General features: G+C 36.8%; 1 protein-coding gene and 1 pseudogene across 1 annotated transcript; both read right to left on the bottom strand.

The window, feature by feature from the left end:
* Window positions 1–11,920: 11,920 nt before the first annotated feature.
* Window positions 11,921–13,123, bottom strand: LOC113292588 (annotated as a pseudogene).
* A 678-nt stretch (window positions 13,124–13,801) lies between these two features.
* LOC113292589 (DNA-directed RNA polymerases II, IV and V subunit 11-like) lies at window positions 13,802–17,235 on the bottom strand. The gene is made up of 6 exons (XM_026541472.1): window positions 17,136–17,235; window positions 16,972–17,043; window positions 16,779–16,868; window positions 16,611–16,689; window positions 16,212–16,307; window positions 13,802–14,100 (listed from the first exon to the last, which is right to left on the bottom strand). Exons 2-6 carry the CDS (start codon window positions 17,025–17,027, stop codon window positions 14,062–14,064), a joined length of 360 nt encoding a protein of 119 aa, XP_026397257.1. The 5' UTR covers window positions 17,028–17,043; window positions 17,136–17,235; the 3' UTR covers window positions 13,802–14,061.
* Between the last annotated feature and the right edge of the window lie 1,268 nt (window positions 17,236–18,503).

Below are 18,503 nucleotides of genomic sequence, written 5' to 3' on the forward strand. Positions count from 1 at the left end.
TTTTGATGTGCTTCTAGCAAATGGCAACGCTACAGTAATGTATGGAACTATCATTCAAAGATTTGCACAGGCATATTACTAGCATGTGTCTCCCATTGAATATGAAAGTGGGCGCGCTGTTTGGAGACATATACATCAACCTTATCCAACCCATCCCGATAAAATTCAAGTAAAGTTAAGAACTTCTCCCTTTTAACTAGATATATACATGAACCTTATCCTACACTTCCCGATAGGTCATGTTTATACTTTATCGAGAATAGATCCCACACAAGTGTACAAGGAAGAAATTATCTAACTTTTCCCCACCCAAATCACTGATTGTTTGTAAACTGAGAAAATGTCTCATGCTTTTTCGTCATGGCCTAATACACATGAAATTCACTTTATGTCACTGTTCCCCTGAAGAACGTGTTTTCTATCTCTATGCAATTCATCATAATGAATAACCACTCAGTGAAATGACTACTCAAATATGCCCAGCCTCATAACTTAAATTGGATTCTGACCATGATGAGACAATACCATTTTCTCACATCTAGTTTACTGAGTTATCAGGAGGATCATTAGATCTGTACATGAGTGAGCGGAGTTCTAGATAATGTATGTATGTACAAGAACTGTATGCGTTTAGGCATCACTTGATCTGACAAAAGTTAAAATTAAAAAAGGAAGTCAGATTACAAGATAAAATACCAGGAGTAGCTCATGTAATCCACCGACAATTATTAGTAGAGAGTTACTCTGATATATCGACTATATATATCAAGTCCAAAACTACGTTATGCATTGGGTTCACCGATCTGAGACTCGCAGGTATAATAGCCGGTAAGTTTGTGGTGATATTCGGAATTTTTACTATTTTAATATAAAATCAAGAAGAAATATTGTTCCTTCAAAAATAAATAATGGAAAATTAAAAGTTCTGCAGTAGAATATAATAGGGAAAAAGAAAGAGGCATGGAAAGAGAAGGATTCCATTGATAAGAGTTATGTGGTTACATGGATATAATACATGTATATACATGGAGATGGGAAAACCAAAAGACATATGTTTTGGGCCGCACACCTATGGGCTGTAAGACGTACAACACTCGCCCTTGTGCGGTCCAATAGAACTCCGTATGCAGTTCTTCATATAAAGTGCTTTGAATATAGTTCTTCAAATGTTGTCCTCTCTTTGATGAATTGTGCCTAAATCAATTGCCTGACAACTTTGACAAGGAACAACCCAGTGGGACAAAATCTTGGTACAACTATTCACATGTAGTACTTCACATGTTATCTCGTACTTTATATGTAGTTCATCACATGCAATACGATCTTCAAAGACCGACGAGTCTAAGTTAATTGCATCGTTAAAACTTCGCCAGGAAAACCCAGAGGGACAAAACCTGATCTAAAGAAAAAGTGTACAATATTAAGCAAACTTAGAACATAGTTGGACTCAAATATGTTGCCTCATTAAAACCTTGACAAGGAAACCCAGTGGGACAAAACCTTGACGAATGGGAAAGAGTACAACGTGACAGATGCAAGTAAAGGTGATCCGTTGCAGATGATCACTTTGCTTTGTTGAAGTTGATTAGTTGCTTGACAACTTCTTAGGCAGAAAATCCTTCTGGAAAAGACAATAGCCTTATTTGGGAAGTTAATTCCCGCTGTTTGTTGTTGTCTAATTAAAAACCTTGCCGAGCAACAAAACCCTGTGGGAAAAAGTAACCTCGGTGAAGGGAAATATTTCAACACACCATTAGATGCTCCCCCTGATGTCAGACAATTTTCACTAGTCTAATGCAGTCAAAAGGAGTTTATCACACTTTACTTTGGTGACATGAATGTTTATAAGACCATGTTGTTGATTCTGGAAGTTACGTTGCTCAACAGAATATCGCGTTTCATTTCTTTGATCCAGATATTTTCAGTAATATCAAAGACAATCTTTATGTCTTCAACGTTCAACATACTTGATGTTTTTAGTGTTGTCTCGTTAAAAACCTTGTCGAGTAACAAAACCCTTTGGGAAAAACTATTCTCGATCGAAGGGAAAAAGAGTACAACACAAGTTCAATTTCGAATTAAAATATGTCGACATCATATCCTTGGATCCTCCCCCTGATGTCGGCATCTCCCCCTGATTACTTTCAGAGTTGTTCCACACAGTTCCTTTAGTCATGTACTTTTCGAAACTGAATATCGGTAATAACCTATAAAATAATCTACCATATCTCCCTCTGATTACTTCCGTTGGAGAAGAGATTATTGTTCCTTCATAATCAACAACTTTTGGATTGCACTTTCATTAGCATTCCTTTTAATGTCTTTGTAGGGATAATACAAATTTATGTCAATGGTTACTTTTAAGTACATGATTACATTCATCACTATACCATTCCAATGACTTTGCGTTGGCGCTGAGCTATATCTAGCTAACAAGTTCACTAAGGATGTAAAATTTAATCGAGTACGTTATTATACTAAGTACAACAATGCATCTATTGTACTTAGATATGGGAATTTCATATCCCAACACATATTCGTCATCTTACTTTAGACGAAATGGTCACTTACTTACATTTGAACCTCGAATAATCATGGGAGTGCTATCAGGATGCATGTCTTTGTTAAATTGCCTGACAACTTTAGAAATATGCAAACTGGTGGAATAATATCCCACAAGCTCAGTACTCGGTCGAGCTTTCCCTAGATTTTTTTATCTTAAATTCGAATTTTTAAATAGCTTTTAAGGTCTCTTATTACATCAAGAGTACCCATCATGTCTGTACCGTCGACATAAATAGCTACAATTCCAAATTAGGATCTTTCTTGTGAATACGCAAGAAAAAATAACTTATTTGTCTATCCCCTCCAAATCAAATAGCCACTTAGACGGGTATACCACTTCCGCCTGATTGCTTCAATCTATAAGTGAACGTTCTATCTAATTGTAAACACACTCTGTGGTTTAGAGTTACTTGATTTGGCAACAAAAGTCTATCAAGTACTTTTGAAATTATCTTTTATCTCTTGATTCTTTCAGAGATACGTAACAACCACATACATATGCTGCATTTCAAGTCCTTTTGAAATTACCAAGCTAACTAAGTAGCGGAACTCTATAACGTTCATTACAAGAGAACAATTCTAGGGCTTTGTGAGAAACCTCGCGCCACAAGGCGAATCTTTGTACTTTAAGACTACTTTCTTCTCATTATGCTTTGTGACAAATTAATTATGTATGTCCAATAGGCTTTACACTTGATTGGTTAGCACTACCACACTAAATACCTGTATATTTGCCAAAGAACTAAGTTTTACCTGGATTGTGTAGGCCAAATATGCTATTTATTGAATTAAACAATAAGAAGCATGGTTCGATCTCATCGTGCTCTATTTCCTTGAGCAACTATATATAAAAATAATCATTAATATGCTCGCACGATCTTTCCATTGACTCATGTGTGTTCATAATACTTTAGGATTTCATAGTTCTCTGGAATCATTAATCTTCGGAACGTCCTCCAGTGTTGATTCATGGACATAGTCAGAGACAATCAAATGAGGTGATTTCATTAATGATACAAATTAGGTTGTACCTTACTCATCTACTTCCTTTCTAGGTGAGTATTGATTGAACCTGGTGGTATCTCAATCTTCCTTTATGGATCCATGGCCTCAACCACACTTCCACTAAGTGTAGTTGCAACACCTTAGTCTATGGTGTATATCCCTTATTGAGGATTTGTAACTTTGCAGGTAAGTTTGCAGCTGGTATGTGTGATCTCATCACTTTAGTGACATCGGTATACATTTTGAAAATCGATTATTCTTTGTCACTTCACATTTACATTTGTGAAGTACAAGAATCAATATGAGACACAGTGGGAACACACCTCCACAATTCCTGTCGTTTCCTTAGAAAATACTTTTTCTTATCTCCCCCTAACGACGAGAAGACTGTCTCACTAAAGTGATAAACCGCAAATCTAACGGTAAGAGATCCCCTGCCAAAAGTTTAAAATGCGAATTATTGTTGGGAACTCCATTTCCAACATAACTACTTAACAATTTTGAAAACCCATCATAGTACGATGTGGAGTCATAATGGCACATATATAGTGCAACAAAAAATGCGTAAGAACACGAATGTCAGGCTTAAATCTAGTTACCAACTGGTACGCACAAAAGGATGACTAATATTGGGTTCTAAAACGAATTAAGTAAAGATACGTTAGTATTTCATATTCCCCAAGCATTTAAAGGTAAGTTTGTACGCATAACCTATTCCTTAGACACCATCTGTAACCTTTGATGGTAGCCTCCGTAAGACCATTGGGTATAAGATGCTCTATATTGATCCTATTAAATATGCAATATTCATCAATTCCTTTTGATGTAAATTCTCTAGCATTAACAAGGGTGGTGAGCCTTTGCACTTTGCATTGTGTAATATGTGCTAGGAGTTTTTACAAAAATTAAACACATCGTTTTTTGTGAGTAATAATTGATTCAACACGTCGAATCATCCACCAGAGCCATAAATTACTTGAATGGTACGCATTATGCATGGATATATATTCACTAACAACACTTTATTTCTTTGAAGAATGAGTTATTTTCCATTTGCATCTACGTAAAACAGGATGGTCTCAATCATGTTTTACTAAAGAAAAACTTTGTAAGATGAGTGATGTGCTTTCTTACTTTAAAGCATAATGGGGAGAGGCAGTGCAAATCTAGTAACTTTAGAAATCACTGATTGTGATAGATGTCGTAACTTCGCATTCTACTAGTTCATTGTCTTGTACACTCAAATGAAGTGATGCCCGTGTTAGTACTTTCAAAACGGAACATCGTGTCACAACCAGTGTGCCTTATGGTTATGTCAAAGTCTCTATGAATCAATCCCAATCAGTTCATTGTTGGGGTTAATATGGATTTAGTAATTTACAATTCACTATTGATGGTAGTTTTTCGAATAGGGATAAAATTATAAAATCATGTATTTAATGTGCTGAAGCCCTGCAAGGGTATAGAGTCGTTTAAGAAGTGATGAGTGCAAAAAACCTCTTCACTCATTGAGCAACTCAATATGTATGTAATTTATTCAGAATGGTGCAATAATCGCGAATATTCTATGAATTTTCCTAGTAACATTATCCATTTAATGCATTGTGTGTCTTGTATTTTCCTATGCTATGTTCCGCAAGAGAACCCTCAATGTTGGCATAACATGACGATTAATTTTCACTCTCAGCAGAGTAGCATGAATCTCCCGAAGTGTTAGTATTGAAGTCTGCATGAAAGTACTCATACAGGCTACATCACTCTCTGACAAAGAGAATCTCGTAGTGGCACACTTTTAAGTGGGCTCGATCACGCTTGAATTCCTTAAGGAAAATCTAGACTTTTAATATCAGTCTCAGAAACAATGACGGCCACACAATTTGGCTACATGTTTTAGCAAACCTAGACCACTCCTGGCAGAACTAGGTAATTACTGCATCGACCGACTGTGGGCCCACCAACCTTCCAACCAATCGGACTTTGCTTCAACACGTCCTAGTGTTGCCGAACGCTAACCCTAAACAGAGTAATCTCGTTATTGAAAGAATCTCGAATGAGCTAAACTGTCTAAATCAGTCTCAAAAAATGTCGCAACCGTCCAACTTTGCCAGCCTAGTTGGACGGCTTAGATCTTCCTACAAACGATTAAAGAAGTGTCAGCATGGTCCTTGGCGGCGCCACTTTCCCCTTGGACGGTCGACTTTCCTACAGCAAGCCTACAGGGTGCTCGACCGCTTGCACAAACTCGAGCATGCATGTTGTATTCGAAACCCTCAATTCGGGTTGCGGCAGTTTACAACTGTCACGAATCGATCGTGTTCGTCCAACTTGGCTAGCCTAATTAGACGGCCTAGATCGCGTTTCGGACAGTCAAGGGAGTACGCATGGGTCCACCACCGACCTAATTTTATCCACACTTGATCGACTTAATAAAGGAAGTCAACGACACACCAAATCGTTCGATTGAACTAGGATGCGCGCACCCTTGAAAACCCTAAATTGAATAAGCGGCGTTATACAACTGTCGCTAATCGATCGTATCCGTCCAATTTCGCCATCCTAGTTGGACGGCTTAGATCGTGTTTCAAACGATCAAGGAGGTGTCAACGCGTTCATCATCGAACCAACTCCACATGTGGCCGATCGACTTGCTCATAGCAAGTCCAAAACACATAAAACCGCTGGCCCAAACATGGGTGTTTGCGCCATTTTCAAAAACCTAAAATCACTTTGCGGCAACACATTACTGCCGCAAATCGATCTCGACCACTCATCTTCACAAGCTGATTTGAGTGGCTTAGATTTAATCTTAAATGGCCCCGAAGATGTCAACGTGATCATTGTAGACCCACCTTTACACGTGATTTACCGTCCTACGCAATCTAGGGCTCAATGCCTTGAAACGCACGCCCAAAGAGGGGTTGGCCGCACGGCCTCCTAAACCCTAAAATTACGTCAATGGCAGTTTGAAACTGCCGCAAATGATCACGACCATCCAACTTTGTCAGCCTAGTTGGATGGTATAGATTTATTTTTAGAAAGCAAGCAAAGCAATATTATGAAGATCGGCCATCCTTCTTCCATATGAAGTGATCGGCCAAGTAATGGCGTGTCTCTAAAGCCACTAAACGATCACCCAAAGGTGGTCGATCAAGCTTCCACTTTTAAGAAGCTTATACGCGACTTATTCAATCAAGCTCAAAAACAATGATGATGCATACGCATCGATTAGTTTGAGATGCTTAAATGCGATGCTTCACATGCATCGAATACATACAATTTTTTTATTGGCCTCATAAACAACTTTGTTGTTTCACCTAATAGCACCATGCTATTCTCCGCGGCGGGTCCCACTACTTGACCCACTTATTCGAGACATCAAACATGTCACAAATTGGGGGATGTTTACTGGGATATGGTCTGGCGGTTTACAGTGTGCAGCGTGCAACGCGCTCATTACGAGAACGTGTTAGGAAAAGACGGATGGTTAACAATGATGGAGTAGTGGGTGAAGGTGTGATCACACAATGTTCACCACCTCTTACACAACTCCATTACTCCACCACTTAAATTTCTCCACTTCCTACGAGATCAGGGTTGCGCTCAAATGACTTGTATAAATAAGTTTTCAACCTATTTCGACAAGACGAGAAACCAAGTTATTGTTAACACTGTATCCAGAAACACCCAGAACTGATAGCTTACATTATGCAAGTCAGTTCAACATTCTGATACAAGTCATAAACAACCAACACCTTCACAATCTCAACACCTTCTTCGCTTCCCTCCCTAAGATCAACCCAATCTCCTTCACTTTGTGACCGAAGCAAGTCTGGAACGACTATTTCTTGGTTTAGGCCAGAATTGTACAGATTGATCTCTCGAATTAAAAGCATTCCGTGCAGTGCATTTGTTTAGGGTTTAGATTCGTTTCTCATCCACACACACCCAAATTTACCAAAAACAGCAGAAACAGTTTTCACCCTCAAACATTCACTAGATTGACACATTAATTTTCTAAGAATATGCTTTCTTCTATATTCATTAGAAATAATTTATAGATGCAATCAACTCCATTCTCACTGTAAGTGTCAAAAAAAAAAATAGGAAATAGTTCACGCATGAACACCCTTTGCACTTAAGAAGATGCGATTAGCCCTTAGTACATACAGAGCTCAGACATTGAGTCTTGAGAGATTTAATAAGTGGTATGGCCTTATTGCGTAACAAAAGTCAGTTTCAACTCAATTACTTTAGAGTGATATATACATTTCATCCAGATATATCTCAAGTGCTTTAGAGAACTTATGTCTCGTGGGAATGATGTACTTTTCATCCCATAAGCGCAGACATTTGATCTAGTTTAATTAAATAGTCAATTGGCCAAGCAAAGTTCTTCTTTCATTGGTTGCTACTATGATACACATATTACATATTGTATATACCAACACCTATGACCAGGTGCATTTCCAACTCTTTTATTTAAGATAGGGCGCTAGAATTACATTGTAGCTGATCCCGTGTTCGGTTGATAACTGTATTTTGGTGTCATTACTGCTGGGGAAAAAATACATCTTTGTCTCATGATATATATATGTCCCTTTTCACATGTTTTATATGAGTCGATACGTTTAAACCTCATTACTTTGGGATTCTTTCCATTTTCAATTTTGCTATATTTAGCTTAATTTGAGAAACTTCTTTATCTCAACAGGCCAAGAGAATCTCACTGAGCATGTCAACCATTTATTTTAGGTTGAATAGATTACTAAAGGTAATTCTCTTGTTGTCATACTTCAATATATACTGGTTCATTAGTATCATGGGTGAAGTAGAGAAATGGAAATTTTATGACTCATATAACTTTTTGTGAGTTCTTTCACAAAAATTGGATAACATATGATTTTATTTGCAACGTATCTTTTGAAACTACCAACTCTTTAATAGTCGAGAAAGTGGATTACATCTCACAAAACATTCAAATTTGGGGAGAAAATATCATGTACACAATAATGGTGCTCAAGTACTTCTAAACTTCAAATGTTGGAATCGAGTTGGTACAACCAATTGAACAAAAGACACAATGCAACCATGGACAACATCATATTTAAGAGAATAAAATAACATTAAAACCAAAAACTAATCTAGGCATGTTCTAAAAACAAATAAATAAGCCTAGCAAAGTATTCAATGTTAAACAAATAAACAAGCCTAGAAAAATACTCAATATTAAAGCCAACATTAGTTACATACCTCAATCTTTGGTTCTCGTTCTACTTACATAGAACCAGAACGAACTTGATCGCACACGCCCAAGAAACAGGAACATGACAGGACCGCTGGAACAGGACAGAACCGCTGGAACAGGACAGAACCCGGGTTTGGGCGGAACAGGACATGACCCGGGTAAACTTCAACTGCGTCATACGAACATATTCTCTTCCTGTTTTTTTTTTCTTTCTGGGAAGACGAACAGATTCCCTCCCTTTACGATCGAACAGAATTTTTTCCTCTTGGCATAAGCATGAACGGATTCTCACATACTCAATCACAACAAAGAAAGATACAAAAGCATTATATATTATAAATTTCTAATCATCGTGAATACAAATACGTATTCTAAAATTCTAATCATTGGTTATGGTATAGGACATGTTCAAATCATTTTTTTTAATCAGCCACAATCACAGCAATCATAACCATATTGGTATAGAACAGAATCAAATCAATTCTCACCCATTTGATTCTAGGGAAAATTAAAAAAAAAAATTAGGAAAAAAAATAGATCCAACTTAACTGATTTGATTCTAGTGAGTTCAATATTAATCGTTGATGTAAATCATCCATTCCATGAAAAAAATCGACCAATTCAATCTAGGTCTGTGGTAGCTTCGTGCATGATAACTTTTTGCAGTAGAATATAGTAGGGAAAAAGAAAGAGGCAGGGAAAGGCTTTTGAGTGATAGATAAGTTCAAGTCTCCACATACATCATTGTTGATGAAGTTCCACAAGTTCCCTTGAGTAGTTCTTCGTCGTCAATCGATGAACTTCGTGGAGTCTAAGGCTCAACTAAACTTACTATCCTAATCCGAGACATAGCTATAAGTAGTCTAGAAATCAAGACTTATAGTTTTGGAAACTAAACTTGACAAACAAGTTTGAGGTAGCAACGCTTGCGAGTTTGACCGAGAAGTGCTCTAACATAAGGCGACTCCTATAAATAGCATTCACTCGGGTATTACTGGGTCACACATAGTGTATAACAACATAAGAAAATGAGCTATGAAAATGAATAATTGTCATACAACTGTTTAGGCTGACCCGCACATGGGTAGTTGTGATGTGCTTCTAGCAAATTGCAACGCTACAGCAATATATGGAACTTTCATTCAAAGATTTGCACAGGCGTATTACTAGCATGTGTCTCCTATTGAATATGAAGGTGGGCGCGCTGTTTGGAGACATATACATCAACCTTATCCAACCCATCCCGATAAAGTTCAAGTAAAGTTAAGAACTTCTCCCTTTTAACTAGATATATACATGAACTTTATCCTACACTTCCCGATAGGTCATGTCTATACTTTAATCGAGAATAGATCCTACACAAGTGTACAAGGAAGAAATTATCTAACTTTGCCCCACCCAAAGCACTGATTGTTTGTAAACTGAGCAAATGTCTCATGCCTTTTCGTCATGGCCTGATACATGAAATTCACTTTATGTCATTGTTCCCCTGAAGAGCGTGTTTTCTATCTCTATGCAATTCATCACAATGAATAACCACTCAGTGAAATGACTACTCAAATATGCCCAGCCACATAACTTAAATTGGATTCTGACCATGTGAGACAATACCATTTTTTTCACATCTAGTTCACTGTGTTATCAGGAGGATCATTAGATCTGTACATGAGTGAGCGGAGTTCTAGATAATGTATGCGTGTACAAGAACTGTATGTGTTTAGGCATCACTTGATCTGACAAAAGTTAAAATTAAAAAAGGAAGTCAGTTTACAAGATAAAATACCAGGAGTAGCTCATGTAATCCACCGACAATTATTAGTAGAGAGTTGCTCTGATATATCGACCACATATATCAATTTCAAAACTACGTTATGCATTGGGTTCACCGATTTGAAACTCGCAGGTATAATAGCCAGTAAGTTTGTGGTGATATTCAGAATTCTTACTATTTTAATATAAAATCAAGAAGATATTCGACCACATATATCAATTTCAAAACTACGTTATGCATTGGGTTCACCGATTTGAAACTCGCAGGTATAATAGCCAGTAAGTTTGTGGTGATATTCAGAATTCTTACTATTTTAATATAAAATCAAGAAGATATTTTGTTCCTTCAAAAATAAATAATGGAAAATTAAAAATTTTGCAGTAGAATATAATAGGGAAAAAGAAAGAGGCATGGAAAGAGAAGGATTCCATTGATAAGAGTTATGTGGTTACATGGATATAATCCATGTATATACATGGAGATGGGAAAACCAAAAGGCATTTGTTTCAGACCGCACACCTATGGGCTGTAAACCCTGCAACAAAAAGATAAATTTTCACTCCATCTAAACCGGAGCATTGCTGTCTCGCGCAGCTGCGCGGGACAGCTTAATAAGTAAGCAGGTTACTGTCCATTGGATCATGATCTCTACCGTTCAATTATATTTGCTTTTATTTTCTTTAGTAATTACAGCTGGCAAAGCTATGGTATTTAAAAGGTCCTTTTGTTTATTTTCATTTCTTGGCATGTCCTTTTATTTAATCATTACATCGAATCAAAACTGAGAAAAGGACTTCTGATTTGAAACTTTTTCCTCACCATCGATTTTCTTGAGGCTGCTCATTGATTTGGGTTTCAGTTCATCCATGGCAGCGTTTTAGAAAAGGAATAATTGGGTTCTACTGAAATAGGCTTCTAATAATTAAGACGATCATTGATCTTGAGTTTATCATTTTGAGCTTTTCTAACTTTTTTAAATTTATCTGATCTTTTATTAGTTGAATATAAAGAAATATTGTTTCCAATACAGCATGGGAATGAATGATGGCAAATCCGGACGATTCTGAAAGGGAATTGTAGCTCCGTTATCTCCTATAGATTCCCCCTTAGTTGATAACGAAGTGGAACTTGTTTTGTTGAGAATACTTATTTTATCTGCTAGCAGTTCAACAGTTTGGAAATCACTTATCATTCTTAGTTTTGATTCAATATGTTTGATTGTATTTCCTTTCAAAAAATATGAATGCTTTTAACGTTTTTCGTTTTGAAAATGAAAAGAAAGAAGAAGTATGTTTTCCAGAACTTGAAGAGTTACAATGGTTGAGAAGAGTAGTAGCAGAAGAAGAAAGTAGTGGGTATTAATTATTAAAGGACATAGATGAAATGAAAATAAATAAGAAGGACCTACTTTTAATACCATAGCTTTAGCAGCTGTAGTCTCCTAAAAAAAATAAAAGCAAATATAATTGAACGGTAGAGATCATGATCCAACGGACAGAAACCTGCTTGCTTATTAAGCTGCACCACGCAGCTGCGCGGGACAGCACTGCTCTCTAAACCGTGAGATACATTTCTTCATCAGTAAATGAACAAACTTCAAAGTTTATGAGGAATAACAGACTTGAAATTCTCAACTAATCCTAGCAATTGAGAAATCTCAGAATAAGAATTCATTCTAATATCAGCGTAAATTTCACCTTTCCATTTCTTAGATCCTAATTCTTCCCCCAATTTCAAACCAGCTTTCAACGTCTCTTCCGAATTCTCATAAGCAGAATAAATAATCCCCAATTCCACAGCTTTTTCCGCTGTTAATTTCGCAGCTCTAAGAAGAATATCTCTTCTAGCAGTCGGTGATGTAATCTTCGATTTCATTAACGCCATGAAATAATCAGGAAAAGTCAAACCAATATTAATCTCACTCATATATAAAACTCCTCCATCTTTTCTCATTAATACATAATCATGGACCAGAGCTAACGCGAACCCAGCAGCTGCAGCGTGACCAGATACTACGGCTATAGTCGGAAGAGGAAGTGTCAGAAAATCTGAAACGACTGGTTTGAAACCATCGACCATTTCACGAAGCCGAGGAATGTTTATTGATCCATCTTGTTTAGCTGCATAAGCTAGATCAAATCCATTTGAGAAGAATTTTCCTTGGGCTGTTGTGATTAGAACTGATCCTAGGTTTTGCTTCGGTTCTGATTTGACCGAGAGTGGTTCTGAGTGTTGCAATTAAGGGAAGACCTAGACGATGATCGTCTTCTCCGGTTAGAGTTAGGATAAACAGATTACCGCGTTTCTCTAACGTGCACATCTTTGTGATTTTTTTTTCTTTCTTTCAGACCTCTCTCTCTCTTTTTGTTTTTATTTCTTTCACAGGATTAGGAATTCATATTCTCGGGGAAGCTTTTATCACTGATTTAATTTGGTGACTGGACGGTAGAGTTTGATGAACAACCAATTGGGATGTAAATTTGGTCAGTCTCCTAAGTTACATGTAACTTGGTCCATGACTCCATATGTGAGTGTCGAATAGTCCATGCCTCCAAGTCCATACCATATGTGGAAATTGACAATTTGCCATTTGACCAGGGAACTTTAAATGCTGTATTTCTCACTTACTGTTGCCCAGTAAATGGATCTCTACTCTACTCTAGTTCTCCACCACTAATAAGTAGGACAAAAAATGCCATGTGCATTTAAACAAACGTTTGAATACAGGATTAGTTCCTAGTAGAGAATTTAGCTTAATCCTATCTGAGATAGGGGGAACTAACCTTTTTCTATGCATGCAACGAAAAATAGGTAACCATTTTAATGGGTAAAAAAGGGGTCATCCTTTTTGATAGCTTAGCAGAATGCAATATATTATTAACCCACCGTACAAACTAGTCGTAAAACCCAAAAGCCTTAAAACTTCCAAGAAGGAATTCCAATTCAAAACTGAAAAGATTCACGAATACCAAAATTTACCTCTGTATACCTAACTATCCAATTAAGACTAATGCATTCAAAGATACTTGTAACTTGAACACATCTTTCTTGCATAGAGATAATTCGCAAAGCAATAAGACTCAGCCTACATGTTAGCAACAAAAAAGCCTATCAACGACAGTATGACAAATTGAAAGATATTTCTACCTTTTTGTGCATTCGAAAGATACTTCTCCCGACAAATTGATTCCTGGTCACTGGCAGTAAGACAAATATCCGGTGCAACAAGACATATTAAGATTGTTGATATTGTTAGCCCCAAAAAGGTCTGTTGTTTGTGCAGGGTTTAACGCTTTCACAGAACCTATCATTAAGACATATATATACAACACATTTGTTCCAGACAAAAGGTCTAACGGATTTGAGTTTGTTTGTTTGCACTACAGTACATGCCGATAGAGAGGGTCACGAGAGAACATGATTAGATCAAAAGGTGCACTACTCAACTACTCAAGTTAAAGGAAGAGACCTCCAACTAGTAATCTCTTGGTTGCTTCATCATCTCAACCTGCGCCTGCAAATCAGAATATTTGTAGCATGTTAGAAATAGCCAGAATAATGCATATGCACGCAGGAGTATGTAAGAGAAAAAGAAAAGGTTGTCCTTGTCTAATTTCCTTTCATGATATTATTCTCTGAACACTAGCGGCATTGAATTCTCTAGTTCAAAAAGAGTAAAATTCAGTAGCCAGATTATCATCAAATTGATTTTTAGTCACAGAAGATTTCATTTTTGTCTCATTCTAATATAAGGATGCCTTATTCTTGGTCTTTCTTGTAAATCCCACCATCGTCATTAAGATCATCCATTTAGACCATCACTGGCCGCTGCCATTCCAATCGCTCACAAAGTTGAGATCTTGAAAAGGGTTTGGGGTGGTGGGTTAAGAGGCTCAAGTAGGAGAGACCTAAACCAAAGCTTATTACGTCATAACATGTGTTCATCCTTGTATGGTTTTGTTGATTATGGACGGAGCCATCTCAAGAACTGGTAACCATATTGAAAACCTACAGCATTTAAAAGTCCTTAAGGAAAAGGAATACAACCCAGAATTGGATGTGGTTTGGTGTAAACGAAATTTGTGAGTTTCACTAGATTTGAGCTAGTAACATGTCTTCTTGGTATAGTCAACCTGTAAATATTCTTCAGCAAAGCCGAGTCATCGATGGCAGACAGCTTGATATGTAGCACTGCCGCAACCTACCATAGTCCTTAGTATTTAAAAGTGCGTGAACCACAAATCAAATGTAAGGACTTTTTTTCTCTAAAGAAGTTCAAAATAGAGAAAGAAACAAATATGAAAAGAAACAATGAATATTTTCAGATCATCAAAAAAAAAAAGCTTTTGATTGATTATCGAAACCGTGATCTTTCATTCTCGAATCACTGCTCCTGAGATGGATTTCGGACGCTAGGTTCAATGAACCTTCTTCTTCCCGGTAACAAAATTTACCTCTCATTACCATTATCAATTAAAAGCTTTGTGTCTTGATGATCTGAAAATGTTCCTAGTTTCTTCACCAATTAATTTATTTATTTCTCTATCTTGAACATTTTAAGTTTCCAGCACATTCTAAGTTTTAACTACAACGGTAGGGTCCCACAGTGCTACATATTTAGCTGTTTTGTAATCAACGGTAAGTTCTACTAGCACTCTGATCAGCTACTATTACCAAAAATAGTTTTTGAATAGGTCTCAAAGATGAGGATACATTAGAATTAGCTGTTACCCAAATTTTGCTGTCTATATACTCTTTGTAATATTTTTACAATCTTGATGAGACAAAAGGCTAAAATTCCCAGGCTAATGCGAATGACAATTCATTCTTCCCTGATGAGTAATACCAAACCCTAAATAGAAAGATCACTTAGTTTCCGATATCTTCGACCTCATGTGTTTAGCACGAGGTGAAGCTGGTGACTTTATTGACATGAATCTCCAGCAATTTGTTCTGCATTTCTATTTTAACAGATCTAAATTGAATATATCACATAAACAAAATAGCCTAATACCACGAATCTGGGTATAACAATTTCATGTCCATGAAAACCTACCTTCTAACACCAACATACACCTTCAATTCTCTGTCATATATTGAATAATTTGAACCTCATCCTACTCATTTCACATACAATTTCAGGATCCTTTAACCCCTACTGAAGATGGATGGTATTCCACAAATGTCTACAATCTAATCAGTGATATTTGATGAAACGCTAATAGGAATGTTGGTGGCATAAAATGTCCTATTGTTATGATTTAGAGGCAGGTTTCATTAAGAGCAGTAAACTAAACATTTTCAGTCGTCAGCTTTTGTGTGAAATCCAAATACTTAAGATTGTTTCGTACGGAGCTTTCTTGACATAAGAAACCAGTACTATATGTTACCAAAGGACAATGTATCAACTTTCAGAAGATAACTTTATTGTGTTATGCCTTTAAATAACAAGTATCTGAAGCTCATGACAATCCTGCAAGACTCTGTGGTAAAACAAAGATGGGTGTTTCCCATTTCACTATCACGGAAAGGATATATTCTTGTGAAATGAATTCAGTAGCATCACATAACTTCGCCAACTAACCGAGATGATATGTTCGAAATTAATAGGGCAAAGGCTCTAACCTCAACAGCAGTCTTCAAATGATTAAGCTCCTTGTCAAGATCATTGATGGCTTGATTATATGCCTGCATTGGTGAAGATTGGCTCGTAGTATGAATCTGAAAGAAGAAACAAGAAACATAAAAGTTTTCATAATTAGTTACTCTCAAATGAGGGACCTGATGGTCACTTACAGCCTTGTAAAAACCGACACGGGAAGGCCTTTAGGCTTTTAGCACAAGATTAAAGTTACCTAGTTAATAAGCCTAAACATATTTTTAGGAATCAGTATTCTAGAGTACCATTTGAATTTGGTAAAGTAGTGTCACTAATACATTTTCCACAACTTCAATAAATTCCAAGCAGTAACATCTAGTAATCATCATAAAACAGAAACTGCAAAGAAAGAATAAAATACTAACCCTAACAATGATTTTGTACTGAAGAGGATGCGGAAGCTTGTACCCAGCAAACAGCACATTTGCATCCCTATGCAATTGCCTGTTAACAAGAAACAAAATTTCAACAAAAATAACTACTCAATATCAAACCCAGGGTCGGTCAGCGTTAAGCGATTACTGAGTTCGTACATGCGCACAACATTCCCAACAGTATGATCCTCTCTCTCGATGACAAAAGAAGCAGCATTAATGATCTTTGTATCTCTTTCATAAGAAACCCTAATTCACAAATCACAAAGACAGAACACTTTATTATTGTTAAACAGAAATACATACCCAGGGAATGAAACCCAATAACGATGAAGTAAAAATGAAGACTTACTTTTTGGTTCCTTCAGGAAGAACAAAACGTTCGTATCGTTGAGGAGCGTTCGTCATTGAAGCAAACTAAAAGCTGCAGAGTAATAAACAACCAACAATAAGTTACTCATAACATGGGGTTGAGCATATCAAATGGAAACAGACCCTAAAACTGAAGATGCTTGCCTGATCTCTTACAGATGTATGAGGACATGAAAATTTTAGGAGGTAAGAAGAGAAGGGGGAAGAAAAGTAGAAGCAGCTATGTGGACTGTCTAGAATATATGACTAGAGGAGAGAGTGAGAAGTCAGTCAATGACGGTCAAAGTTGGGAACCAAGTATGCAACTTTCTGCACCCCCTTATAACCGAGGTGGACATTCCCCACCTTTTAAAATGGTGGTGCATTGTTTTGGAAAATGGAGCTGTTTAAAGAACTCGCGAATCAGGCTGTATACCCGAACTGATTGGGGTACACCATAATTTAAATGGACTTAAAAGGGGTGATGAAATGTGGTAAAGTTATTTTATTGTTGTCCTTGACATTGATAGAACTAAGCCTAACACGCATTTAAGGCTAAGTCTTACGAGCTAGATTTGGCTGTCAAATTAGCCAAAAAGTGTTGTCTATTTGTTAACACTATTTCTCTCTCCTAACATTTGCTCGCAGGTGAATCCTAAAAAATGTTATTTACCATTCAACGCAATTATCTCGCTACTAGTTCACCTGCTAGCAAATGTTAGAAAAGAGAAATAGTATTAACAAAAATGTTTTTCGATGTTTGGTTCAGCGTTGAGTGGCACAATATCTGCGCTGAATGGTAAATAACAAGAAGAAAAAAACTAGCGATAGAGATGGGAGAATTCGTCTTGGAGTCAAACATATACTTTTGCATTTTATGTTTTTAATTTAATTTCATCCTCGGTACTATAATATACATGGAGAGCACCGACGTGTTTTCCAATTGCATCTCTTCTTACTTTTCCTTCTCTGCTAATCAAAGGTTTTAACAACTTAGAAAATGACATGTGTACCAATGTTTAAGAACCGAACCGAAAATCAAACCAGTAAAATTACTGGTTCAAGATCAATTGGTTTAACCAGTGGTTTACCGGGTCAATGTATACGTATGTACATAAGGAACAACAAAGTGTAGAATATGGCCCATGTTCGGATTTCAATAGCATCATCTTTAATTGCCATCTCTGCCAACTACCCAAGTGTCCCCCTATCCCATGTGACCTTGCTCCACCTATTCTTAATTCACTGCCCAAAAATAAAATATTCTTACTTGAATAAGCAATTATTTTTTTTAAGGGAAAAATACAAGATCTCATTTTGAAAATATCCTCTTTTGGTACTTCGTCTTCTTTCTTTCTTCTTCTTCTCTTTTCTGCTTCACACACCCCTGTATTATCCAAACTCACTCACTCTCATACACAATCCCTAACAATTTATCAAATCATACCCTTGTTATTCTTACCCGATTGATTGAGAAATGGAGGAGAAGAAGAAGAGAAATCTAATTTCTTCATTGCGAGGTTAATTTATGTA

This window comes from Papaver somniferum, chromosome 7 (assembly GCF_003573695.1).
Source record: "Papaver somniferum cultivar HN1 chromosome 7, ASM357369v1, whole genome shotgun sequence".
NCBI lineage: Eukaryota > Viridiplantae > Streptophyta > Magnoliopsida > Ranunculales > Papaveraceae > Papaver > Papaver somniferum.

Bases quoted from the DNA above. Each gene is read 5' to 3' on its own strand.
- LOC113292589 (XM_026541472.1), bottom strand. From the start codon at position 17,027: ATGACGAACGCTCCTCAACGATACGAACGTTTTGTTCTTCCTGAAGGA. The intron at 16,690-16,778 runs GTACGAACTCAG...TCTTGTTAACAG, and splicing joins GTTGGGAATGTTGTGCGCAT to GCAATTGCATAGGGATGCAA. The intron at 16,308-16,610 runs GTTAGTATTTTA...TTCTTCTTTCAG, and splicing joins AGTACAAAATCATTGTTAGG to ATTCATACTACGAGCCAATC.